Genomic DNA, 27,603 nt, shown 5'->3' on the forward strand with positions numbered 1-27,603 from the left:
AAATATACATACACACGGTTTTTCAAATTTACATTTCTTTTTTTTTTTTTCTTTTTTGTAAAAAATATTTTTTTATGTTTTAACCAAAACCATATAAATCAAAGTTTCAAATTTCATACAAAATTTAATAGAATTCAACCACTTTCATAAAAATTTCAATCGTTTTAATCTGGATCTTTAGAACAATTTTGGGTGTATGGAAAAAGTGTAGAAATCAATCATCAAAGAAAAAAACAATATTAAAAATTAACGCGGTTTTTCAGCCCTTTTAAACTTGCACTTTATTATAATAAATATTTATAGGCTAGAGAACTGCACATCCAAATATATTCCAAAAATTTCACATAAAAAAATTCGAAATTTCGATGAATATTTTTTGAGTTTTTCCAAATTTTTCATAAAGTTGGAATCTTTGAACACTGCTTGAGACATTGTATATTTTAGGAGAAAAAGATCACACCAATATTTTTAGAGAGCCCAAAACACGGCTTCGGCTTCCCTAATAAATCTCAATCTGAAATCTCATCCTTTTCAGGAGAGCACTTGGCCTATCTCAGATCCCCTATTTCTCCGCAGTAGTTACTACATTCTGAGTACTTCAAATAAGTAATTAGAAGCAGACCAACTGAGACTTCAATATGAATCCGGCCTAAGACAGTTTATGATCGACCTCGTCGGCGAAAACCGGTTTATTTGCGAGGAAATACGCGGATAAGAGGCATTTCCGCGTTTATATTAGAGCTGCCGTTTTTAAATCGATAAAAATTTTTTTTCGAAATTTTAATTCTGATTCGATCCGTGAATCGATTCAAAGAATTCGAGAATCGACATTCGGTTTTTGCTCAGTATATGGTTTGCCCCAGAAAATCTATAAAATATAAAGAAATTATAATTTGGGGCTGGCACAAAAAAAAAAAACACGAGAGAGCAAAGACCAAAGAATTCAATGACTTTTCTCCTCCAACTATAAGGCTCCTCAGGGAAGCCTCTTGAAAATAACTCTATCCACTATCTTGGGCATTAAATACTACCCGTGTCATAGTGTTTGTTTCCATATGGCATTTTTAAAATGGCATACATTTTTTGTAATTTCGTTGCCTGGCGGAATGAATGATCATATCATTGCCTTAGTATAGAAAACCTTTATCTCACACCTTTTCCCAGTTACTCTAGATATTGAAACCGTTATGAACAAAGTATGTACGTATGTATGTTTTAAACATTACTTCTGTATAGTAAAAGTTTGGTCAGATCGCTGTGTATTGTTTCTTTATAAAAATTAAGTAAAATACGTTATTTGACAAAGTATATGAATCGATTCTGGGAGATCGATTTATTTTTTGACGATTTCTTCCTGCATCGATTATTTTTATTTCGATTCGAATCGATTCAAAAATCGATTTTTTTATTTCGATCTGGCATATCTAGTTTACATGAATACCTTGAATATTCCATTGAACTGCCCTATTAATAGAAGCCTTATAAAACCATAAAATTGTTTAAGTGCAACTTATTATTTTTTTAATCCAAATTCAAACCTTCTAAAGTCACTTAAGTTGTTCTATCAAAATGACACAAAGATAACTCTTAACACCATTTGTAGAATTTAATTTACAGATTAAGATTAAGATTGCTAAAAATTATAATTCACCCTAGTACACCGTGAGCCAAATCGTTTGGAATTGCAAGTTTGTTTCAAGGCTTATTACAGCAAGCCCATTTCTTTCCCCGCCCTCGAGGTCAAGGGCAGATTCCGTTCCTTCAGAGCAGATATCCAGTCCTTGGAATCAGAATATCTGCATCTTGCCAACCCTCTTATCTTCCCGTGAATACCAGTATGAAGCTTCTTTGTATAGAAATCGTCGTAAAAATTGTGGTCCATCGTAGAAGCGATTCCCAAGCAAGTTATCAAAATTTTAATTTTTCCTGTTTTGTATTTACATATTTCTTTTACGGCATGTGTATGTAGTATAAAAGTTCAAATCTCTCATTTTATTTATTTCATAAAACTACTTCATAAGTGTAACTTAAAATATGTATGTGTATGTAAGTAACAAAAAAATACTGATAATCACTTTCCCTAATTAAAAGCCGTTTTCTCAAGTATGTTTTAAAATTTATCTGCCCTTTAAACACAAATTTTGTTCTGGGCAGATAAATTTTAAAACTTGCTTGGAAAACGGCACTAAGAAGACTTTATATTATTTTGATTATTAATACTAAAAATCATTTAAATATTGTACATAAATACGTACATATATCATTTATTCACCTCATCCTCCGCCACTAATCCGTCATCACCTCATACATATTTGGACCCTTCTTCAGCAAATATCCTTGCAAATTTACAGTCTCTACCAAATTGCTGACGCCACACGATATACCCGCGCGCGTTGCCATATCTTTCAATTCATCATAGTCGAATATGCGCCGACCCAAGGCGCTCGAACGCATTTGCAACATTTGTATGAACTTTTTTACTGTACTTCGTTGGCTGGTGGATGCGCTTGCTGTCGCTGGATTTGTGTCTATATAATCGGTCGTCACTGTATCGGCAATACTGTGTCGCACAATGCATAGAACATCGCGTATATGCGCTTTCGTCACTTCCGCCGAGAAATCAATGCGCGCACGGGCTTGTGAGAGTCGGATGAGACCCTCGAGGTGACTGAAAATATAAGCACAAAAATAAAAATAGTTGGTTAAATTTAATGTTTGAAATTTACGTCACATACAGCCTGCCTACAGCTATTGGTAGTGATGAAAATACGGGTTTTTTAACAGGAATTTTACAGTATGTCGCTAATTTTTAGATAACATTGCATCAACAGTAATTTAACGTATGTTCATTAACAGTGACAACATAACTTCGAAGTTCGAACATGTTGGACAGCCGGTAAAAGTTGAGCGTCCAGCGGCAGAGAATGTTAATTATAATTATAAGTTCTCAGCAGCGGCACGCATACTAAGTACCTACTTACATATGTATGTATGTTTGTAATAAATGAAAGGCAATATTAGCAACCTGAAATATGCTTTTTCTGATGGAAAAGCTGCTGCGTTAATTTATATATATATTTTTTTGTGTATTAATTTCTACTCAGGAAACCTGTACAAATATTAACATTTTTCTTCTGCTAGGCCCTTGACCTCTGAAATTGAAGAGATAGCGCCATTTACACCGATATATTGAGCTAATATAAATAAAATATGGCGGTAAACATGATTTAACCGCTTTTTAGCGCTTGTTGTGCATATTTAAATTTGAATACACGTGAGACTTTTGGGCTCTACCGTTAACGCGCCGAAAGACATATGAATTTAGAATAAGCTGAATTCCGGTTGAATGAGGTTGGCGTTTTCAATTTAAATTTACAAAAATTTACAAAACTAAAATTTTGCAACTGTATGAATAAATACGGAATGCTCATGAATCATGACTAAGCATAAAAAATAGTAAACAGGTATACATATCGTCGCTACCATGTCAAACTATCGAATGTGAAAATCGGTACTTTCCAGGAGAGCAAAAAAACTGTTGTAAAAAATGTTGTTGTCATTAGGAAATAGTGTGGGAGTCTTCTAAGAAGACTAGAAATTCGACGATTTGCCAACTTACGTATTATTCTAAACGCATGCGGAAGGTTTCGATAGCTTGAAATGGTAGCGACAATATATTTACGAAAAAAAAAATTGTTGGAGCAAAAGTATTAAAGTGAGATTACGTGTAAATGTAAATCTATTTGCTTTTATTTTGATTTCTACTTAATTTTAGCAAATATATGAAAATTTGATCTCATCTTTATATAGCCATAAAATTCCGGTGTTCGTAACTCTTTTCCCCTTAAGGGGATTTATCAAGCTATCGGAATTTATCGAGTTATCCATGTTTGTCAAGTTATCGAAACGTATCGATTTACATACTCAAATTGATCAATGTTTATTATTATTAGTCATCGAGCTATAAAAATTTATGGGATTATCGAAATTAATTAAGTTAATGAAATTCATAAAGTTATCGATATTTATTAAATTATCATTATTTATAGTGTTAACGAAATTTGTCGACGTATCGTAGCATCGAGTTACTTGAATTACTGAAATTTTTCAATTTATCGAATCGATTTTTTTTTGGCATTTTCAAAATATATCTAGTTATCGGAATTTCAAGGTTATATAAGTTTATCGAGTTTTTACTGCTTATCGAATTTTATCGCGTTACCAGAGTGTAACGAGTTATCAAAATTTGTCGATAGCTTTCGATTAACCGACTTATCGAAATCTATAGAGGTATACTAAGTATATTGAGCTATCGATTTATATCGATATATACACATTTTAGACTTTTGTTGAAATTTGTCGCGTGATGGAATTTTATTCAGTTATCGGGTGTCTTTTTAAAATTCTATTAATTATCGATATTTATCAAATTATCGAAATTTATCAACACACTGGAACGTATAGGGTTAATTCCAATGCCAAAGACCAGCAAACATATACAAAATTGTAGTCACGTTTTAGTTTCAAAGCAGGAGACTTTTCGGTTTTGTACATTATAAGTTAAATGACGTGTTACGTTGGAAAACCTCTCCAAGGGCCTTAAAAAACTTGAAAAATTGTCGAATTTCGACAGTAACTGGCGCTCCTAGTTTGGAATGAAGGCTAATTTTTGGTCAATTGAGAGTTTGATAAGCAAATTTGGAGCGAATAAAATACACGAGAAATTCACGAGGTACCGTTATACTCACAATAGCTCACGGTTTAGTGAATTCGTGATCTCTCAAAATGGACCAGCGAATTGGCCACAAAGATCACCGAAGTCATTATTTTATGCAAACAAACCGGAAAATTTGGACGCCCCTGATGACAACATTGTGCAAACCATTGCTCAGATTCAGTCCCCTATTGCAATGACAGATACGGGCTTTTTGATTGAAAATTATTTATTCAAACACTAATTGCATAAAAGTACCTTTCATTTTGGTCAACGGTGAGCGCTACAGAGCCATGATAAACGACCTGATGGGGCCAGAAATTGCAGCCAATGACTTACATAAACGATCTCTGGTTTCAGCAGGATGGCGTCTCATGGTACACAGCACATACCACAATCGATTTTTTGCGCGCCAAATTCGGTAATCATGTTATTAGCCGTCTCGGCAATGTCAACTGGATACCTCGGATCTACAATTTGGTACCGTGAAGGGCCGATGTTATGCGAACAATCCATTAATGATTCAGGACCTTAGGCGCGAATATCACGTGGCACAAACACGTGACTGTGATAGGCGTAAATGACCACTCCATTTGCCCATCCTGCCTTGAGGAGGATGAGACGATGGAGCACTTTTTGTGCTTCTTGCCCACCGTTCCAAGAATTAGGTATGAGACATTTGGCTGCGAGGTGTTCAGGGATCAACACCGGATCAACACCTGAGCTCTTTGCACCCAACATTCTGCTTAGGCTTATTCGTAAATCGTGTAGATTTAAAACAGATTAAAAGGGACATGGAAACAGTACAATGGACGGCATGTAGTCTGAGTGCTATTTTCTGCACGTGTTGTTTTGTGCCTGGTTCCGACAAAAAAAAATATATATTGGCTACATTAAGTGGAAAAGTATTCTTAAAAACTGGCTCGCCTAGTGTCGCTGGGGTCGATTTATTTTTATAGGAAGAAATAGTAGCTACGCGAGTGACAGTTGAGCAATACTGGGAGAAGAGTAAAGAAAAGACCCCTGCAGAAGAAATACGGCTTGTAGAGTGACATTGAATCCATATTTAACACCATCCAAATCGGAGAGGACCTCTCCGCGACTCACTGACGACACCACTAATAACGTCAGATTACAGGTCAAGTAAAGGCTAACTCTTGCCAACAGGTGCTACTTTAGACTCGGTGGGCACTTGAAAAGTAGAACCGTCGTTAAATTCACAAGCCTCACTGTTCAAAAATTTCAAAATGTCATACCCGTCGTACACATATATAATGATGCTTTGGTAGAAATATCCATGGACAGTGAAAGCAAGCGGATCTTTGAATACAATGAAAGGACCAAGTGCAGAAGGACCTGTCAATATTGGCTTAGCTTCGGAAAAGAGAGGGGCAATGGACGAACATTTTTAGTCCCGGCCCAAACCGACAAACGTTTGCAGTACCAAATTAGAAGTGGTTTTATACAAATGGAACGATGTGAATAAAGAGAAAAGTATTGATTGAGTAAAACATTCTTGTAGTAGGGCAGCCCACGATGCTAAATCGGGATTAACTCGAGGGTCATTTTGACCTGTTGGATTTTGAAGATTTTGTGATGGGAAAAAAAAAGGTCACGTGAAGTTTTTCCTTACAGCGGCGGGTGGAGGATCTAAAGGCTTCCATAAATGTAAAAAAAAAACAGTTGCATGGATTTACTCGTGCGCGTCAGATATTTATGGTGAATAAATCAAACGTGTTTCTGATGACGGAGATATGCTATGCCGGTTTGCATCATGTGGGTGTGCGTACGGAAGGGCCAAAAATGGGTGACAAGAAAATTTATTCGAGCGCGTCAGTTATTTAAAAGGGATGTTAAGTGGGCCCGAATGAACCTCGCATTCAATAATCTGACGATTCATATGTGACGCAAGCTCGCGCTAGTGGCGTCTTCTTGAAGATGCAAAAAAAAATCGCGATGTGGATTTACTCGAGCGCGTCAGATTTTCATACAGAAGGTTCTGATGATTATCTGGAGGGGTTTTCTTAATCTGACGGTTTAAAAAAATTATTTCGTTTCTGAGATGCACAGTCAACCAAACATATATTATTTTAAATACATACTTATTATTTTATCCGTGCAACTATCATACAGCAAGTCCGTTTCGACTTGGTCGTCAATTTCTTCTGCATTTTTCACATCTGTAACAAGAAGTAATTGACAATATTTTTTTACATAAAATGATTTAGATGAAAAGTGTGTTATTATAGAATTCACGGGGTATTATACCTGAATCCCCAAGAATAGTCCAACAAGTTTTTTTTGATAAGAATTTGATCCACACAACACTCAAAAATCAATTCCACTCATCATAAATGACAAAATTTAGTTAGTAAAATTTCAAAGGTAATATTTCAAAAGCAGTAAGGGGACACATAGTCCATTGATACTATATGAAGAATGAGCAAGAAGGGAGCGGAGTTCCGAATTTCTTCATGTATAAGTAAACCTAAGGTTGCTGAATTCAAAATTATTTGTGTTTAGACGCGACTGCTAACACCAGGCGCCTAAATGCATGCTATGTACTGCTGCATGTGCAAAAATTTCCTTCATTAAATTAATGAAATTTATGTACATGCACTTCTCAACTGTCATGTAATAAAACTTTCTTAAGTTATAATTTGATGGCAGTTCAAAGTGTGCTCTGCCTAGTCGGATGCATCCTCCGGACACTGCTTCCGGAGCATTCTGCGGACTCTGCATGGCTTACAACCATGCGGAGGTGGTAATAGTTGATTACCATTGGCCACAGTGCCTACCCACTACTTTTTGGTCCAATAAATATTTTTTTTAAATACATACATGCAAACATACTGGTCTCCCCTCTCACTGAGTTATTCAATTTGAAAAATGCGTGTTTTTCTTACATACAAATTTTTATGTCTAGTGATTTTAGTTAAGAATTGAGTAAAATTCACATACATAAGTTAAAAAAGTAATTTTTAACTGATATTTGTTGAGCCAAAAGTTACATCATCTTTAGCGACAGATTGTTTGGGTTAGTTCTTACATTTCACTCGCAACTGGTATCATTTACGAGCATTTGGTCCGCTGGGTATAGTTCCAGTCATATGATTGTGACAAATAATATGAACGGAAAACAACAAACAAATAAAAATGTAACAAATTTTGTAGAAAATCTGTAGTAAATAGTTTTTAAAAACAGCAAGTGCAAGCGCTAATCTTTGTTGACGATTTTCGTTACTCAGGCATGTGGAAATCGTCAGATTATATACTTCCCGTTATCCTTCAGCTGTTTGCTTCATAATAATAATAAAAAAAAAAATTGACCGCGCTCGATAATGTCAAGGTAACGTTTTTTTTGCGACTTTGCGACCCTCCCAATCCCTTCCGTAACGCTCAAATCATCAGATTATTGAAATGCACACTCTTCAGCATGTAATTAACCCACCATTTCTTAATCTGACGTGCTCGAGTAAATCCACCTATCAATTTTTTTTACTATTCTGCTCAGCTGACAGGATGCAGGGTATCCCCCATATGTTAATCTGACGCGCTCGAGTAAATCCCCGAATCCCCTCTTGGTCTCCTCTTCTATTGCTGATAGCAAAATATTGTGAATATCATTAGAAAGAAAAGAAAAAAAATAGACTGCGGTAAAGCCTATGAAAGCATAAATAATTATTCAATGTGAACAGATGAAATGTAATCTACATAAACATGTAGGTAAGTAAGTAGTTTAGAAATTTTAGCTTGATTTTTTTTTGTTTTTGATAATCGCAGAACCAGCCACTTAAAAGTAGCCCTTTCTGTTACATGTAAGCGAAGTAAAATATACAAAATGGTCAGCGGAAAGCTTTGGTATATGTGTGTGTGTAACGGCATAATATTCCCATTTCGAATGTAACAGGTTCGCTATCCATACATAAATAAGAATATCTTTGCCAATATTAATGCCAATCGTAATACATACGCAACTATCAGCAGCCTAAAGTTCTCGGCACATCTTCGCAGTCATTGTCATTGTAACTGTTGTAGCATGCGGTACACGCTTCCCTGAGTTTTTAATAAAGCCACTAGTGGTTAAAAGAGTGGACTTATATTTTATTAAAAAAGTAAAAGGAAGTTAAAAAAACAAACAAAATTGTGAAAAATCGATTCAAAAAATTGGTGCAATTTAATGCTTTGTGTTGATAAGTGTTGGCAAAAATTTAATTTTGAAGTACCAAGCATACATATTAAATCATACGCTTTTTAGTTATTAAAAAAAATTGTCTAAATAACAACAATGTTCTACAAAATTATGCTGTGGCTTTTTGCTATTGCGACATACTTCGCTGGGCCTGCCAGAAGTTTTGAAATGAATAGTAAGTTGTGTGAAAAATTAAGTAAATAAAAACAAAGTTATAACGCAAAGGATTACTGAGGTATTTAAAAACAAAAATGTTTTTAAAATATAGAAATTTAAAAAGCTAATTTCCAAATTTGTGTTTAAGCCGATTTCTATATCATGCTTATGGTCGAAGCCATTTCTAGTAGCACAAAATAGAAAGGGCATTCATTTTTATCGATACAGCATGTGAAAAAAATTGAGTAACATTATGAGTAATTTAAAAAAAAACCCCTAACTGCAACGAAAACTCAACAAGTGAAGCCCTATACAGCAAGTTCGCCACTTAAGTCTTTCGTTTGTTCGCTTCAGGAGTTCTTGTGTGCAATTGTGAGCCCAGCAATAACAGACGCAAGCGCAATAATACAGAAGTGAACTGAAAAATTAGCTATGCAAAATTGCCATTCCAATTCCAGGCACCAAATACAAACAAAAAAAAAAAACAAAAACGAGATATTTCTAGAATTTCGCAGGAAGTATAAGAGTTTGTGTATGTAGGTGCGTTCATTTAACAGGTCCTGTCTAAAGAAATCGAAAGCTCAACTTGAACTTGTTTACCCTTCACTTTTAATGCAGCCAATTAAATTAAATCAAATGGAAGAAGCAAAGGGAGCAGAAAAAATATAAACTAAAGATTGTTGACTTGAAAACCTACCTGTGCCTTATTGAAGCGGTAAATTTATCGGAAATGCAATTTTAATAGCGATGAGTCAGTGGTAACAAGGAAGATGAACAGAAACAAGAAAAATTGGTGGCATATACATATGTGCATTGTACATACATACATACATATGGGTTTTTCAATGAAAATGTAAAATAAATGAGTTTCAATGACTTTGTAACTTTAAATTTCGTATTTAGATGGCGAAAAAAGGTTATAAAAAACGCAAAACCGTGGAGAACTGAAAAAAAGGAAATAAAAAATTAAATCATACATAATATTATACCCTTAGGTCTCTTTTTGTGCGGTTTTTTATGCGGATTTGAATTTAAGCGGGTTTTCAAACCATTTTTTCCCTGTAGCGATTTCGCTTTTTTGAGAGTTGTTAATACTTTTTCTCAGTGTTTAGGAGACAATGCTTCTGATAATTAATTTGTTTTTGTATTCTTGCATAATTCATGTATTTATTGTGATATTGTTTTTTTTTTGTTTTTGGTTAAATATAGATAATATTTTATTTATTTCATTAATGTTCAGTTTCACATGAAATAATACGAGTTGAAGTGAATAAATAAATTATTTTGTTTTGCTTAATATTGCCGCTCAGGATTTTTGTATGCGGTTTTTTTTCGAATGTTTCACAGGAGTATCTGAATTTATGAGGTTTTTGAAAATGCTGGAACGCATCTCCTGTTTTGTGTGAAAGTAAAGAACTTTTTCATGCGGATTATTTTTATGCGGTTTTCTGAGTAACGCATATACCGCCTAAAAAAGACCTAAGTGCATATTATATATTATATGTAAGTATTACACCGTGCAACAGTAAATTTTACACACAAAAAAATTTATATATAATTAATAATTATAGTAAAACTGCGTACTTAGTTTATTTATTTCAAAAAATTATTTGAAAAATCAGTGCAATGTAGGTTAACAATAAGGGTATCATATCAAAGAAAAAATGTTGTAGAATTATACCAGAATAAATTTGTTTGTGCATGAGGACGAATGGGTATGGAAAATGTCCTTTACAAATTTTGTCCTTAAATATCCGGGGAAATTTTCAATATATATATATTTTTCTTTATCATTGTTTGAAGATTAATACATGCACGATCTCATCGTCGAATTTCGTCCTGCAAACTTTATTAACTTAAGAAGATAAAATTTATTAACAGCCAAAACGAATCGAGATAGATATAGACAAATGTATACATAAATGATCAGGATGAAAAAAGAAATCGATTGAGCCATGTCTGTCTGTCCGTCCGTCTGTCCATCCGCGTACACGATAACTCGAGAAAAAACTGAGATATCTCAACGAAATTTGGTATGTAGGTTTCCATTTATCCAAGGTAGGACTGCAACCACGCCCACTTCCCATATAACGGTAATTTTCAGAAACACGAAAACTGCGATATTTTAGAAACTACTGGAGATTATTCACTCAAAATTGATATTTACAATAAGTTTTAGACGAAAAATAAGAATATTATAAATTTTCGGAAAATGGGCGTAGCCACGCCCACTTATGGTTACATGTGTATATCTTGGTAACCGCTGCACCAATTTCTTCCAAACTTCCTGGCCTTCGCACAACATACCAAATGGCCGAAAATTTTTAAAATCGGACAATAACCACGCCCACATCCCTTATAACGGTAATTTAGAGAAATACAAAATCTTCAATAAATCAGTAAATATTAAAGATAATTTATTCAAAATTGATGCTTGCAACAACTTTTAACCAAGAAATACGTTTGTGATAAAATTTTGGAAAATGGGCGTGGCACCGCCCACTTATGATCACATATATGTATCTCGGTAACCGTTCTACCAATTTGTACCAAACTCGGTATGGTTATTGTGCTTGCCACATAAAAGCAAAACTTTGAAAATTATTGAAAGCGAACTAAAATTGAGCCCGCTTTTCATATAATGGTAAATTTCAGAACTGCTTGAAACTTCAAAATTTCGAAATCTAAGGACTCTAATTTACTCAAAATTGATACGCCCCGGCTTACCATGTAGCGGTAGCTTTCGGAAAGGTGAAAATACGTGCGCCGGTTATTTAATGTTCGGCTCCGCCCGAACTTAGACTTTCTTACTTGTTTTAAATAGTTTTTTGAATTTATCATATCTTTAAAATTTCAAAAACCCTTGAAAAAAAATCCTGATGTCAGAGTGAAAAAGTAAAAACGCTGTTTTACTATATTTGGCCTATAGTTTCGTAAGTATATCGATTCTCTAGTGTCTTTCGAAATTTTTTTTTGTTTTTGTCGCACGGTGTTATTAGTAAAAATATTGTGCGGGGGGAAATTCTGTCCGTTATCCCATTTTAATACAATATAAAATCAACATCGAATTGCTTCTGATTAAATATGAATTGGTTGTAATGGTCCGTAAATTGGCTTTATTTAAAGAAAGCTTTAGAAAGGATACCTTCACAAGATTCGCAGAGTTTCGCTTATATTTACTCTGAAAGCACTTCTGTTTGCTCACATCCGTTATGACCTCTTTTTAGCGATTTTCTCGCACCAATGTTTCTAATTGTCTGTCAGCCAAAGCACGATGTAAAAGCTACACAACGGCAAATTTTTTTTTATAAGTGACCTCCGTTTATGATTTATTTAACTGCAAAGTCATACGAATGCCACGTCCGACATTATGAAAACACACATGTGTACATTAGAGCAGGTCATTATTTTTGACTATGCGCGTATAGATAGGAGGATTCTACGTGTTCTTCCAAGAAAATTTGCCGAAGAAGCCACGGGTCTAAAACCAATTTGGAGTTTGCCAACAACAGTAACTTAAGTATTTCAATTACAATCTTTGTTAAAAAGGCGTTCATGCCGAAAAGTAATCAATTAAGAATATATTCGACTCGTGTATGTATAAGTGCACGCAATGGTTTCATCGAAAGTTGTCAAAATCCAATGGATACTACATCTTTTAAATTTTGTATATATTTATTGGTTGCAAACCTAGAAAATTTCCTCATTGACTAAATTTGTACAGGTTGTCGAATCATGGACGAACCACAGGTAATCAGTTCGACTTACAACACCCTTACATCGATTTTATGTACACTCAGCGTCAAAAATATAACGACCCTGACATTTTGACGATTTGATTTATTTATATTTTCTATACCAAATTTTATTATTATTTTTTTAGTTCATTCAATAGCAAAAACCAGCAGAACCAGTTTTTTTAATTTCATCTGGGACTCGTGTAAATGCAATAAATACCAAAATATCAAAATACCAAAGCAATTTTCAACTTTTCAATTCGATTTCTTAGAAAATTCTTATTTATAATATGCATAAAAAGGTTCTCGAATTTCGTCCTTCTAACTTTATCAAAAAAAATTTTATTTTTTTTTTTTTTGAATTCTAAAGAAATTTCCTCTTGCATTTGGTACCCATATTTTTATTCTACATTGCATTGAATTTTTTAAATAGTTTTTGGAATTAATCATACCTTTGAAATTATAAAGTCCTTTAAAATAAATCCTGAAGCCAGAGAGGAAAAATAAAAAAGCCACTTTAAATAAAAAAGTAGGTTTCAAAACCATTTATTATAATTATTATTTATTTTATGGAAGTTTCTCTAAGCATTATTACTAGACTATTTAATTATATATTTAATATTTTTATTACGTATTTATGTACATATATGTATACATACGTACTTTTTTGCCATCCTTAATTTTGTTTTTCTTATTAACACCGTTTCAACTTACTATTGAATCAATCAATATTTAGTTAATTAACGTATTTACGCACCATAAACTTAAGCAAACCACAAATTAATAAATGTATGTAACTTGTCTTCTCATTCGCAGTGACTAAATACTTTAAAATGCCAAACCTCTATGACTTTGATGACTTCGATCGTTGTTTACAAGAATTCAAACGTTCGGAGACATATTGCTTTGTACGCGCTGAGGTGTTGCCGCAAGCGAACTCGGAGGCTTGGCAAGCCATTGCTGAGATATCGAAATACAATAAACATCATTTCGATCATCGACATTTGTATTATGGACTGTGTTTGCGCTGGTGTAAAGAGGATTTGGCTGCTGCTGATCCAGATGTGGTCAAAGAACTCTATGCTGGATTACTAACGAACAACACAAAGGTATGGGAATCACCAAAGAGAGTTTGCATTTCTCTCTTTTTTTTTGTTGTTTCAATTTATTGTTTACATTTATTCTTTGTTTGTTTTTGCACCTGTATTTACTTAGATTATGTGTGTCGCATTTGAATATTCAAACGTGCTTGCTTTTGCTCACCGTACACTCACTCATACACAGTGAAATAAGCCGTCTGGTGCATGCTTTACAGACGAGAAGAGAATGAGTGCTCGCCTTCTTGACATTTTTTACATGTGTGTTATTGCATGGCCTTGTGAAGTGCCTTTGCAAATAAAAATTGGAGACAAGAAGCAGAACAAAAGAAAATCAGATGATCAGATGCTTTCAAAGTAAAATAAACAAATAATTGCATGGGCAGTTTTGATGAGGTCGTTGGCAATAATTATTAATTATTTGTTAAGACCCGGGGAATCTTTTTCATCTCATCGCATGTTGCCATTTTCCATGATGAGTTACTTAAAGAGTGCGGTTTTTGTATAGTGGTCCTTAGTCCAAAGTAGCACTTGGCCCATAATACAGGTCGTCCCTTCTTGTGGATTGTGGGTAATTCTGGTAACTGTCTTTCAAGTCACCAAAAAGCAAGAAGTCTTTCGTATCTTGAAAGCTCTTTTCTGCCTTTCGAAATACTAATTTAAAGAACTGTTAGCAAGGAGGTATTAGCATTATTTTGTTGGTCTTTTAACAGACATTTTTTTTTATTAAAGTAAATAAAAATAAATATTTTTGCATTTTAAAACAATAAACATTCAAGGAAAATTAAATAAAAAATAAAAGTAAATTAAAAATAGAAAAATAAAATTAAATAACTTTCTGAAAATTAAATTGAATTAAAAGAATATATTTTTTAAGCAATAGAATTGCAAAAGTAAAAAAAAAAATAAATACAATTAATTAAGACAAAATAAATAAAATAATTCCCTGAAAATTAAATGAAATTAAAACTTCGAGAGATCCGGGGTCGAGTCCTCTAGCAGCGGTTTTTTTCTTTTGAATCATTAATTGAAAACTCTGCTAGTGAGGAGGTCTTAGCGTCATTCTGTTTGCCTTTTAGGAATTATATTTTTTTTTTAATTTTATGAAATATTTTTTTACAATAAAAATTACAGGAAAATAAAATTAAAAAAGAATTAATGTAATTAAAACCATAAAAATTAAAAAAAAAGTTTCTGAAAATTTAAAGAAATTAAAAAAAATACAATATATTTTTTAAAGCAATAAAATCTAAAAATTTAAAGTAAAATAAACTTAATTAAATAGACAAAGAATAAATAAAGTAATTTTCTGAAAATTAAATGAAATTAAAAATTCGAGAAATCCGAGGTAGAGTTTTATGTTATTTAAATCCATTTTACTTCTTAGATTTTATTATTTTAAAAAGCAAAATACATATATTTTTAAAAACTCATTTTATTTTCTTATTTAACTTATTTTTTTAGATTTCATTGTGTTTTTAATTAATTTTTTTTTTTTAATTAAATTTCTCTTAATTTTTACATAGTAATAATAAGAATAGATTTACACAATATTTTAGTGTATGGCCGAGCCATATGTTGTCACACGAAGGGTAGGGACCTACAGTTTTTCGCCGCCTGCGAACGGCGATTGCATTTTTATGAGAAACTGGCCGCGGGGCCACCGCTGTTAGAAAAAAAACTTTTTGTGTTTTATTTTGCTATTTATTTTTTTTTTATACTGGTATTGAACCAAGGTCCTGCGGAATGGTAGCGCACACTGCTAACCACTACACTATTGTTTTACAAAAAAAAAAAAAAAAAAAAATTAAGAGACTGTAATGGTGATGAGCTTTATAATAGAAATCATAAATTAACCGTTAAAATTGGATTTATATTTTTGCGATTAAAATTAATCGTTATATTTGGAATACAGGTTTTTCGGTCATCCCATATTCTTTTTTTAAGATTAAATATTTTAGAACTTAATAGATTTGAAACGGTCATTAAACTGCAGTCTCTTATATAAGGGCTAAAAATGATCGAAAAAATCAAAATTGGAACGATTATCTTTTATTGAAAAAAATTTTAATTAAAATAAACGATTTTTCAATTAACTGAAAATAAATATCTTGGTATTTAGTGATGATTTTCGGTCCCTGTTTTTTTAATTTCATTTAATTTTTAGAAACTTATTTAATAAATTTGTGTCTTTCAATTTACAGTTCTTATCCCAGTGGGAAAAGTAGTAATGCATTCCATGCGTGATAAATAATCGAATGTATTTCTTATGAGTTTTACATCCAAGTACTGTTTAATATGTAATGAGCATTATAATGTATTCAAAAGTCCCAAAAATTTCATATTAAATTACATTAATTTCTCGATACCAGGTAATCCAAAATTGAATGCCCCACTTTTCTTAAGACATCGCCCTGGGAAAAAAATGCATTCTCGAATGTGATAAGGGTTGTTTTACTGATAATTTTTTCGATTACTATACATTACATTTTCCCACTGGGTATTGTTTTGCAAAGGAAAATATATACTTATGTATGTATATTTTGAATTTCGTTTAATTAAAAAAAATGTATTGCTAAAAGACAAATCGAAAAAAAGGAAAACACCATAAGTCAGAATTGCCCTGTAAATTCCAATTGTGTATTTGTTAGCTCAGTTGTTAATCCATCGGGTTTACTATTATTGAGTCATGGTTTGCAGTTTGAGGAGGATTTTTTTCTAAAAATGCTGAATGAAAAGTTAGAAATTTTGGTGAAAATTTGTTGAATTTTTATACAAAGTTTTAAATGTTGCTTTATATGGTGGTGGTTGTATAACTAGCTAGACGTTTATAAAAGCAAGTAATTTTTAGGCAAAAAAACACAACCGACTCCAATTTATATATACAAGTTTTGGAGAAGTATCGAAATCGGTTGACGTGTTTCAATGTTATGCGGTAACATATGATATACCAAAAAAAAAGTCCGACAGAATTGATAACCTCCTCCATTTTTGAAGTCGGTTAAAAATATTAAACATTAAATAAGCCAAAGAAGAGTCTATAATATCTTCACTCAGAAACTCTGTTTAACATTTCGAATATTTTTTAGGTTTTTGAAGAGGGTTGCCACCTGTTTAAAAGGTTGAATTCAATTTTGGTGCTTTAACGCCATGCAGGTTCAAGAGTTATACATATTTTATTTGTAATAGAATAAGGACCATTTTCATCATCTCTGGTTAACACTAGTCCCCAGTTAAACATCGTTAGCGACGTATCTGACTCCATGCAAATGACATTGTGTCGGCAATGTCGGCAACGATGTTTAACTGAGGATTATAGTTAACCAGAGGTGGTGAAAACAGCCCTTAGTTATAAATTTTGTATGCAATAACAAAACCATTAACCAAGGAGCTCTTCAATCGGTAATGGGTGAAGGTATTGCACTTGTGATTTTTCTACGAAATCTTAAAATTTCTAGAGTTTAACTTATAACTCTCAAAAGGAACTGATTTCGATGATACATTCGCTGCCATCAATGGAAAAGGCCTTAAAGAGATTTCAAATTTGTATCATAAAAATTTTAATTTTTTAGCCACTTTAGGGCCTTAGATGTTTATTATTATATATATATATTTTTGATCATATAGATGTTCATAAATATTTACACATTACGCAATTTTTTATTGCCGTACCTAAAAAATAAACCACAGCTTCAAAGGATATTTGAATAAAATGTTAATTTTTTTGCTTGCAGCTCAACACATACGTTGGTCTCTTTACCGTCGAGGAGACGAATCGCGAGCAATACAATACTATAATGAATCAATGTATAAATTTAAGATTGACACAAACACATGGATTGAGGGCTGTTAGCATGATTGAATATTGTGAAACAAATCACAAAGTTATTGAAATGGGTGAGTAAACCATTACTGCATACACTCATGGACAAAAGAATAAGTGCACAATTCAAAAAGGTATTGTTTGCAACATGTTGGCCAACTTAGTTTAAAAGAAAACAGAAACAAAATAAATAAACGTTTCAAAGCTTACACAAAGTTCACAAAAATTAATTAAATTAAAAAACAAAAATGTTCATCAAATATTTAAACTTTTTATTCAGAACTTTTAGAGTATGCAGTTTTGTAGCCCATTCAATGCTAGGATAATAAGGTGCTACATTCGTGTCGTTAAAAATTACCATCAATTTTTTAGAATTTGTTAGTAGAAAGTGTTAAGCATTTTCTTCCATATAAAAATAAATTGGGCTTATTCGTTATATGTAAAGAAATGCGACAAAAAAAAATCTTAAAAATCAACGGTAATTTTTAACCTCTTGAGATTTGCGCTTTATTACACTAAAATTGAATTAGCTATACAAAATTCTAACAGTTCTGAGAAAAAAGTTTGAAATTTTGATTAAAATTTTATTAATTTATTTTAGTTATCTGCAAAGTTTTAAACTTGGATTTATACGGGTTAGAGAATTTCATTTCATTTATTGCCAAAAAAATATTAGGATGAACTTTATTTTAATTGAAATTCCTAAAAATTAATAAATAAACCTAAGTGCAAGCAATATCATTTTTAAATGGGGCGCTAATTATATGACCGATACTGTAAATTACAAATAATATTATTTAGAATTATGCAGCTATTCTTTTGTCCATGAGTTTATGTAATAGTAGCAGTAAATATATAGAACAAGATTATCTAACTTTGAATTTAGAATTTCCGTAGAAAAACTCATTAAAATATATGTATATACATATATCTCATCATTATGACATATTTCGAGTGCGATCACGTAGCACGCAGTGTTTGTATTTAATGTTTAATAATTTTTTGTTGTTTTGAAATGCGTTTGGTTTTGAAAAGGAAATATATCTACAATTACATACGCAATGCATTTTTTTCAGAGATGTATGTATACATACTCGTATTTTTATATCATAATCGTTATAACTTTATACAAACAATAACATATAACATATAATTTACTTGCTACTCATAAATATTTGCTTATTGGTTTGTAAACAGATACATGGAACCTCACCTTCTACGCCATCACTTTTGTGCTGATTTTACTAGTAGCTGGCAGCAGTTTATTTGATTTTTATCTCAAACATAGGCCTAGCGATAAAGAGATTTCAAGGGAGGATCATTACAAAAGCGCCGTCAGGGGTATAAGTAAGTATTGACTACACTTAAGCGTTGTTGTATTTAATTGTTTACTATTATTTACCAACAGTCAATCGTCTCTGTGTAAGTTTCTCAGTGGTGCGCAATTGGTATCGTCTAAATCAGGAACCAGTCGGCAAAATGGGACGCGATCTACGTTTTCTTGATTGCTTCAAATTTTTCTGTATGTTCTTGGTGGTGTTTGCACACACCAACTGGATACTCTATGAGGGCGCCTTGAGTAATCCACAGGATAATGAGCGTTTGTTGCATACCGTTGCGGGTACATTACTAATTTCGGGTGGTTTGATTACAATTACTTTCTTTGTATTTAGCGGCTTGTTGTTGACTATCAATTGGCTGGCATTGACAAAGATTAAGAATGAATTGAGTACTAAAGAATATGTAGAGGTGTATATTAAATTTAATATATTCCGTTACTTGCGGTGAGTCTCATTTTAATTCATTTACGTTAGCCTTGGAGTTAGCGTGGGATATGTATTTTCGTTTTTTTTTATTTCTTTCTTTTGTTTCAGTTTAACCATTCCATACGCTTTTGTTATCCTATTGAGTGGCGTATATTTTGATAATCACGGCGGGCCACTTTGGCGACATATTGTTGAACGTGAGCAGCTCGCTTGTCGCAAGAATTGGTGGGCTAATTTGCTTTATATCAATAACTATTACAGGAACAATGAGAAGGTAAATTAAGTGCTGCTGCTTAAGGATTTATTTTTACAAGTATTCAATTTAGCTTGGCTCAATGATGTGGTAACTTAAGTTGTGATAACTTTTATTGTGTTATTTGTTTAAAAATTAACATTTAAAGCTTTTTGCGAACTGAAAAAGAAAATAATTTTTGTTCTTTTCCTTTCTTACAGTGTATGCTTCAGAGCTGGTATTTGGCATCCGATACTTTCTCATTTATGATTTCTTTGCTCATATTAATGATCGCACATAAGTAAGTCCTTCTTCTGCCTTACTACGTAAACACGAATTAGTAACTATAAAAATCATATTTCTTCCACCCAGATATCCCCACACTCGTAACTGGCTATTCGGCTGCATTGGCGGTTTCTTCTATGTACTGCCAGGATTTATTGCCTATTTCGGCAATTACGATCCCTTTTTTGTGCCTTCGCCACAGTAAGTTAAGAAGTTAACCAAGTACCTTATTAACGTGTGCATATTAATCCTTTTTATGTAATTTCATCACTTGTCACAGAACGCAAAAAGACTCGTTCATAGATGATCGCGAGTTCAGCGAATTCTATGCGCCATTTCATATGAATTTCGCTTGTTATTTCAGTGGCGTACTTGCCGCCATTGTCTACGATGAAATTTCTAGCAAACAATTTAAACTGCATAAATCCAAAGTGTTTCAATGCCTTTGGTATGCGCTTATTCCGGCTGGTATTCTTTGGCTCTTATCGGCTCATCCTATCTATCAGCATTACTATGAGGAGCAACCACATTTTTGGAATAGTATCTATGCTGCCATACAACGCAATAATTGGGGTTTAGCCTTGGGCGTATTCGTGGTGGGCATAGCTTGCAAAGTTGGAGGTGAGATACATATTTAGAAACTTATGAATGTGATCTTCTAGAAACGATAACTTAATTTTTTAACTATGTATCTTCATTTCAGGTTTATTCCGCAAATTTTCTTGTTTGCCTATTTTCCGTATTTTAGGTCGTCTGACGTATGGCGCCTTCGTGATACACATTTTTGTAGCGCGCTTTGTATTGGGCACGTTGAGAACTCCACTTTTCTTTGGCCCTGAGGTTATGGTAAATAAATTAACAATCTTTTAGGTGTCATTATATTATAAAAGTTGGCTCTGTTCTTTTTCAGTTCTCCTTTATACTATCTACGTTGGTAGTTTCTTATTTACTTTCACTGCTGTTAGCCATTCTGGTTGAATTGCCTACATCAGCATTGCTGAAACTTATGCGTTAGATTTTTTTCTAAATCAAGATGATTATGTCGCTTGCCAAATTGCCCAGGGAATATGAACATCATGACCCGTAATTTCGATTTAAAAGACTAGCTCAAAAATTGCTTCAATACCCAGCGAATGAGTATACCAACTTTTTTAGTTGTTAATTTTAAGATTTAAAAGCTTTTTATTTATAAAAATACATATTTTTAAGTACATTACGTTTAGTGATAATAAAATACTCTTAACAGAAATAAACATTGAGATATTTTCATATTCTACAAAACGGGAAAAAACATACAATGGCCACAATATATATTTTTTAAAGGTAGGCATCAGAAGTACTGGATACTTGACCTTTTGCTAATATACCACAGGCCAACATATTTGCATACAGTGAATACCTGTTCATGATTTGCAATAAAATCTCTAATTAAGACGTACTATCATTAAGAACCCAGAAAATAATTTAGGTAGGCCTTTTCAAGTGAAGCCATTCTAAAGGCTTACCCAAGGGCAGCTTCCCTACATGCCTTTTAGAATCACTTTACCTATTTACAATTGACGCGAATGTACACATTTTTACAAATCAATTTCAAAGTGCATTTTAAGCTGCAATAAAACATACTTCAAATGAATCTTTAATAATACCTTGTTTATCAGTTAAAAAGAGCTTCTCCAAAAGGCGTTTTGAAATGCGCCCGACAAAAGTACTTATAATGGGTAGGAAAGAAATGTGTATAACTTCATACCAAAAAGAAAGGGGAAATAAATGAAAAGAAGAAAGTCTCTTGACTCTCGCAGCCTTTTTGGAAGGACTTTTAGCTCCTGAAATTATCCACCGAGAAGGGTGATAACTGGGAGACAAGTTGCCGTTGAAGTTGGCTCTCCGATCTCCGTTAGCTTTACAGAACTATCATAAATATAGTAACTAAATAAAAAAAACATAAGCTCACTTCCATATCAAGTAAAAAATATATTACAATTCAAACAAGCAATGTTCTAATTAAAATGTGTACTTACCTTGTACTCACAGTGCAACGATTTTCTTCATCTCCTTTCTCTCGCAAACCCATATGAAAGGATTTTAAAGTTTCGGCAGACTCATCACTTAATAATGGACGCATATGTTGGCGAGCATATGCTATAAAATTCAAAGAAGTAATCGCTGATTACAAAAGCAAACTTACAACATATAAAAGCTATGTACCGATAAACTTCTTCAATAATATTGGTGGCAGTAAATCCAATTTCTCCTCTTCAAATTCTATATATTTTAATTTTAAACGATCACTCAAATCATAATTGTCATCGTCCAGTTCATCATCGCTGATGGTAATATTCATTGAATTATTTCCTTTTGGTTTCATAGCGAACCGTGAAGCAATCGCAGAGCTTTTCTTTACGCCATCATGCATTGCTTTGATGTGTTCCGTTAAAGACGTATCCAAATCTTTATTAGACTTATCTAATAGCAAAAATATTAAGTGAAATTGCTGCAGCAATGAATTGTTCAAACGTGTATTTTCTGTCAGTAGCCGTGAACGATCGTAATGACCACGCAGTGAGTTGGCAGCAGCAATAACGGACGTGGGCATCGCAATAGTTGTATATATATTAGGCAATGGTAATGAAACAGTTTTACATTGCATCAATTGCAATAGAATGTCTTGCTGTGAAGCTAAACGATCAAGATCATCGATTGCACAATGGCCAGTTTTGGAAGTAATAAGCGCGCCAGAGTTGACAATGTGATTTGTGCGGCCTTGAAGCGTTGTGGTTAATGATTGCGTAGAAGGCGAACAACGTTTGCCCCTGAGCAGCGTACCTATATATAAAGAACAAAGGGTGTGAAAAATGACAAATTAATTCGGAATAATTTAAATCTCCAAAATTTGAAGTAGTGACCTACCTCTCTGCGAAACTTTTGCACTCATTTCTAGTAAATGTGATTTGCCAATGCCCGGATCGCCAACCAATAGCACATTAATCTCTGAATCATTGTGTATTTGTGAGCCAGCACCACCAAAAAGTGATAGTAACACACCTGCTTTCACCAACTCTTCGCCATGCAGCTCTGGCGCCACGGAATGTGCCAGAAGCTTAAAACTGTCTGGTTCTGAGTTTATCATTGAAATTGCGTCGAGATCACGTTGAGTAAAGTTGTGGCCCAACTTCTTTGCATCTATTATGGAGGCTGCTTTCATATAGATTTTACACGCAGGCTCAGCGGAATTGGGATATGTATTTTGTTCGTCGATTAATGAATGCATTTTAAGTATACCCGTTATGATTACATCTTGCCCAGATACGAGAGTATCAACTAAGTCATATCTTAGTTCGATATCTAAGGTTTTTTGATTTCCCATTTCAGAGTCGCCAGGCGACTGTAAATTGTTCTCTTGAAGTTGTATTATTTGCAAAGGAGTGATGCGAGTAAAAGGAGATGATCGTTGCTCTATAAAATTCTTCTTTGCTATGCATCCTTCGCGCTTGCAGTTATATGGGCGCGAAGTATAGAATCCTTAAACAGAAATGTTAATAAAATTTACATTAATTTGTCGTAAATACTTAACTTTTCAGATAAGTGTGATTCTTACCACTTTGCTTTAGCGTTTGCTCCTGCCCGCATCGCGAACATTTGAAAGCTATCCAAGAGGCGCTCGCTTCTACTGGCCCTATAGCAGACACTACGCCGCGTACTCTGCACATACTATCCACAACCGAAGTATCCACATCAGATATTAAACTAAGTTCTTGAAAACCCACTGGTCTCACGTATATCTTTCGTGGTAGAGTGCAGCGCGGCACGTAGACATCTTTGCTACACGCTCGTTGACTCGACAAATGATCCACCGTTGCCAATGTCACTACTTTGTGCATAGCGACGCCGAATGTTGCCAATGTGCGGTGCGTATGCGCCAACATATCTTGTTTCAAATGTGGCCACGCTTTCATAAGTAATTCATCCGCAGTAACTTTATTCTCCTCCAACTTAAAGCACTTTGCAAATTGTATTTGCTTCAAATCATAAAGCGCTTCTTGTCGATTATAGTAATCTTCCACTGACTTAATTCGTACGGCTACTTCCGATGCCTCCTTGTACGGCTCTTGTTGAAAGTACATATGCCAACCGGGACATTGTAGGGGCATATTAACTGCAATGCTTTGTGCCATATGTTGAGCATCTTCCGGCGCTGCATAACATTCAGGTCGCAGGAACGACGAATCTAAGCGGATGTCTGGTGGATGTGTCAAGGAATTATCGTTACGCTGTGATCCACGACGACGTCCACGCCAACCGCCACCTCTCGGTGCGCTTCCTGCTGCCTGACAATCTCCCCGGCCACCAGCTGGTATTGTCCGACCGTTGCGACGAAAATAAAAGTACGGACGATAAGCGCCTCCTCCATGTGCCCGGCCTCGGACGAAGCGTCCCGGAGCACGTTCAATTCGCCGATTCATTGTTGTTGACTAATGAAGGTCCCACAAAACTTTTATTTATAAATTAAAGTTAAAATTTAAAATGAACCCGCGTTGTTGTACCGATGTTGACAAATAAAATCAGCTGTTTGCTGTCTTCTGTTTTGTTCAAGGCGCCTAATGGTAGGCAATGGATGTTGTCTGACATCTTACCGAGTTGCCAATCGAATATAACTGAAGGAGAAAGTTTGAGACTAGACGTTCCGCATTCACCGTCTAAACAGAAAAAAGTAGTATCGGAAAGCCCCTTTACGTGCGATATGTAACTGTTCCTGCAATCTCTTTTGGACAGAACGAGTGTGACAGACTTTTGAATAGGCATTGCGCTTGCCACGTCTAACAGCAAGGCGCATCAATTAAAGGTGATAGCGATAGGCGCTATGCTTCTTCTTAAGAGCACGCTTGTGTCAAATTATCGTCTGTTTTGCTTTATTTACATATCCGCGTATACATACACATATACGTATATATATACCCTGCAAACAAATGCTCCCGAAATCTTTAAGAGTGTCGGAAATGTGTTACGATTATTTCAGAAATCTTTAGAGAAAAACAAATGAAGCGGTTGACAGGAACTAGTAAGAAATTTCTGTACGGTTTCTTAAAGAAAATTCTTAAAAAAATTGTGAAACCTTTCAGAATTCTATGAAATCCTGGTGTGCAGGGTATACATTTACATACGAATATGAATAGATAAAGAAGATGTTGATGACACAAGGAGTTCATACCAACGGTAAATATTGTTTTTGTACGATTGCTACAACCTGTATTTGTTGAATCATGGTCTAACTGCTACTTTAGTTGAGTCACCGCAAACCAAAGATCCCGAAATCTTAACGAAATTTTTAAGAGCGTCTCATTTCTGTTACGATTTTTTTTTAAATCTTCAAAGAGAATTATATGAGGTAGTTGGCACGAAAATTTAAGAAAATTCTGCAAGAAATTCGTCACATAGCAGCAACATTTTCATTGCTTTACCGATTTTCTTCAGAAATTTCGTAAAAGAATCGAAGTGTGCACAGTTAATTTCATTTTTGAAAATTCGGCACAAAATCAGTTGAAATCTTTAAAATTTTTCTATAATTCAGAATACTCTGAAAAAATAGTTTGCAGGGATTTTACTTTAGTATTTTAATTATAAATTTCTCAAACGTACATATTTATTAGGGCTGATGATACCCGGTGGTACCCGGGTACCCGGGTATTACCCGGGGCTTTTATTACCCGGGTAGTCGGGTATTACCCGATTTGCCCGGGTACCCGGGTAATATACATATGTTGGTGCCGGTTAAACGAAAAACACCCGGGTAATGCGACATAAAGCTTCTTGTATAATCTTTTTGGTGAGGATAAATATTTTTTCAGTGAGAAAATTTTTTTTTATAATTATTTTTTTATGTCTAGAGTGTACGCGACTATGTACACCTAACCGTTTGCCTGAGTAGACGGAGACAAGAAAAGTAAATTAAAACATTAGTTTCTGTACTTAAATTCAAACTTCTAATTTTTGTAAATGCATATACATACATGCATGTGTACATATGTATGTATGTATGTATATTTTAAAGAATATTAAATATTAATATTTTAAAACAGGGACTGAGAACGAAATGTATGATCGAAACTAAATGCCATTGTCGTAGTTTTGTTCCCAAGAACGCGTCAAAACCAAAACCAAAATGAGAACAAAACTGACGAGAACGTTCTCATTGGGAATTATATAAGAACTAAACCCTGTGGTAGGCCACTTCTGGTACAAAAAGTAAGGTGACAAAGCCTTATGGGCACCCTGAAATTGTGCATATGGAAACTGTGCATACGAAATAATGCATATGAAAAAAACCGAAATAATGCATACGAAAAAAACCGAAATAATGCATATATGCACAGTTTCGGTTGAAAACCGAAATAATGCATATGAAAAAAACCGAAATTATGCATATATGCACAGTTTCGGTTGAAAACCGCAATAATGCATATTAGAAAAACCGAAATTATGCATGTGCACTCTTTCGTTTGAAAACCGAAATAATGCATATGAAAAAAGCCGAAATAATGCATATATGCACAGTTTCGGTTGAAAACCGAAATAATGCATATGAAAAACCCGAAATAATGCATACATGCACACTTTCGTTTGAAAACCGAAATAACGCATATGAGAAAAACGAAGTAATGCATACATGCACAGTTTCGGTTCAAAACCGAAATAATGCATATGACAAAAACCGAAGTAATGCATACATGCACAGTTTCGACTCATAACCGAAGTAATGCATATGACAAAAACCGGTATGCACTATACATGAAAACGAACTTCTTTCTGAGTAGGCGGCCTTCGGCCGCGCTTAGGGATTATAACCCTTCCTAAGTAGAATTCTCCTTTCTGTGTTGCCGGAAAAGGGGACCGGAAGTACTTTTGCGCAGAACTTCTTTCTGCGTAGGCGGCCTTCGGCCGCGCTTAGGGATTATAACCCTTACTAAGTAGAATTCTCCTTTCTGTGTTGCCGGAAAAGGGGACCGGAAGTATTTTTGCGCAGAACTTCTTTCTGCGTAGGCGGCCTTCGGCCGCGCTTAGGGATTATAACCCTTACTAAGTAGAGTTCTCCTTTCTGTGTTGCCGCAAAAGGGGACCGGAAGTATTTTTGCGCAGAACTTCTTTCTGCGTAGGCGGCCTTCGGCCGCACTTAGGGATTAACCCTTACTAAGTAGAACTCTCCTTTCTGTGTTGCCGGAAAAGGGGGCCGGAAGTATTTTTGCGCAGAACTTCTTTCTGCGTAGGCGGCCTTCGGCCGCGCTTAGGGATTATAACCCTTACTAAGTAGAATTCTCCTTTCTGTGTTGCCGGAAAAGAAGGGCGGAAGTATTTTTGCGCAGAATTTCTCTCTGCGTAGGCGGCCTTCGGCCGCGCTTAGGGATTATAACCCTTACTAAGTAGAATTCTCCTTTCTGTATTGCCGGAAAAGAAGGGCGGACGTATTTTTGCGCAGAACTTTTCTCTGCGTAAGCGGCTTTCCGCCGCGCTTAGGGATTAAAACCCTTACTAAGTAGAAGTAAATAATTCATATTAGAAAAAACGAAATTATCCATATGCACACTTTCGTTAGAAAACCGAAATAATGC

General features: G+C 34.2%; 2 protein-coding genes across 3 annotated transcripts; one reads left to right on the forward strand and one right to left on the reverse strand.

Annotated features, from left to right (window-relative positions):
• Positions 1-1,387: 1,387 nt before the first annotated feature.
• LOC118741742 (DNA replication licensing factor REC) lies at positions 1,388-24,796 on the reverse strand. 2 transcript variants are annotated; one of them, XR_004993336.1, is made up of 6 exons: positions 23,598-24,796; positions 22,910-23,521; positions 22,208-22,825; positions 22,021-22,141; positions 6,817-6,894; positions 2,585-2,668 (listed from the first exon to the last, which is right to left on the reverse strand). XR_004993336.1 is itself a non-coding variant. In XM_036473719.1 (5 exons), exons 1-5 carry the CDS (start codon positions 24,460-24,462, stop codon positions 2,287-2,289), a joined length of 2,598 nt encoding a protein of 865 aa, XP_036329612.1. In that variant the 5' UTR covers positions 24,463-24,793; the 3' UTR covers positions 1,388-2,286. The 2 variants fall into 2 exon arrangements, 1 of the variants encoding a protein (XP_036329612.1); XM_036473719.1 differs by lacking the exon at positions 6,817-6,894 and having other exon boundaries at positions 1,388-2,668; positions 23,598-24,793.
• Positions 8,670-21,218, forward strand: LOC118741753 (nose resistant to fluoxetine protein 6). Its single transcript, XM_036473730.1, has 11 exons — positions 8,670-9,081; positions 13,616-13,908; positions 17,631-17,793; positions 18,917-19,066; positions 19,128-19,503; positions 19,594-19,759; positions 19,939-20,018; positions 20,090-20,203; positions 20,283-20,623; positions 20,706-20,848; positions 20,913-21,218. Exons 1-11 carry the CDS (start codon positions 9,003-9,005, stop codon positions 21,015-21,017), a joined length of 2,010 nt encoding a protein of 669 aa, XP_036329623.1. The 5' UTR covers positions 8,670-9,002; the 3' UTR covers positions 21,018-21,218.
• Positions 24,797-27,603: the final 2,807 nt, after the last annotated feature.

The sequence above is a fragment of the Rhagoletis pomonella genome, unplaced genomic scaffold (assembly GCF_013731165.1).
Source record: "Rhagoletis pomonella isolate Grant_MI unplaced genomic scaffold, Rhpom_1.0 Rhpom_scaffold_00001, whole genome shotgun sequence".
In the NCBI taxonomy this organism is placed as follows: Eukaryota; Metazoa; Arthropoda; class Insecta; order Diptera; family Tephritidae; genus Rhagoletis; species Rhagoletis pomonella.

Excerpts from the sequence above, each read along its gene's own strand:
- LOC118741742 (XM_036473719.1), bottom strand. The coding sequence starts at position 24,462 with ATGAATCGGCGAATTGAACGTGCTCCGGGACGCTTCGTCCGAGGCCGG. Across the intron at positions 22,142-22,207 it reads ATTATTGAAGAAGTTTATCG|CATATGCTCGCCAACATATG; the intron begins GTACATAGCTTT and ends TGAATTTTATAG. Across the intron at positions 2,669-22,020 it reads CGTTGCACTGTGAGTACAAG|TCACCTCGAGGGTCTCATCC; the intron begins GTAAGTACACAT and ends TTATATTTTCAG.
- LOC118741753 (XM_036473730.1), top strand. The coding sequence starts at position 9,003 with ATGTTCTACAAAATTATGCTGTGGCTTTTTGCTATTGCGACATACTTC. Across the intron at positions 19,067-19,127 it reads AAGCGCCGTCAGGGGTATAA|TCAATCGTCTCTGTGTAAGT; the intron begins GTAAGTATTGAC and ends ATTTACCAACAG. Across the intron at positions 20,624-20,705 it reads CATAGCTTGCAAAGTTGGAG|GTTTATTCCGCAAATTTTCT; the intron begins GTGAGATACATA and ends TCTTCATTTCAG.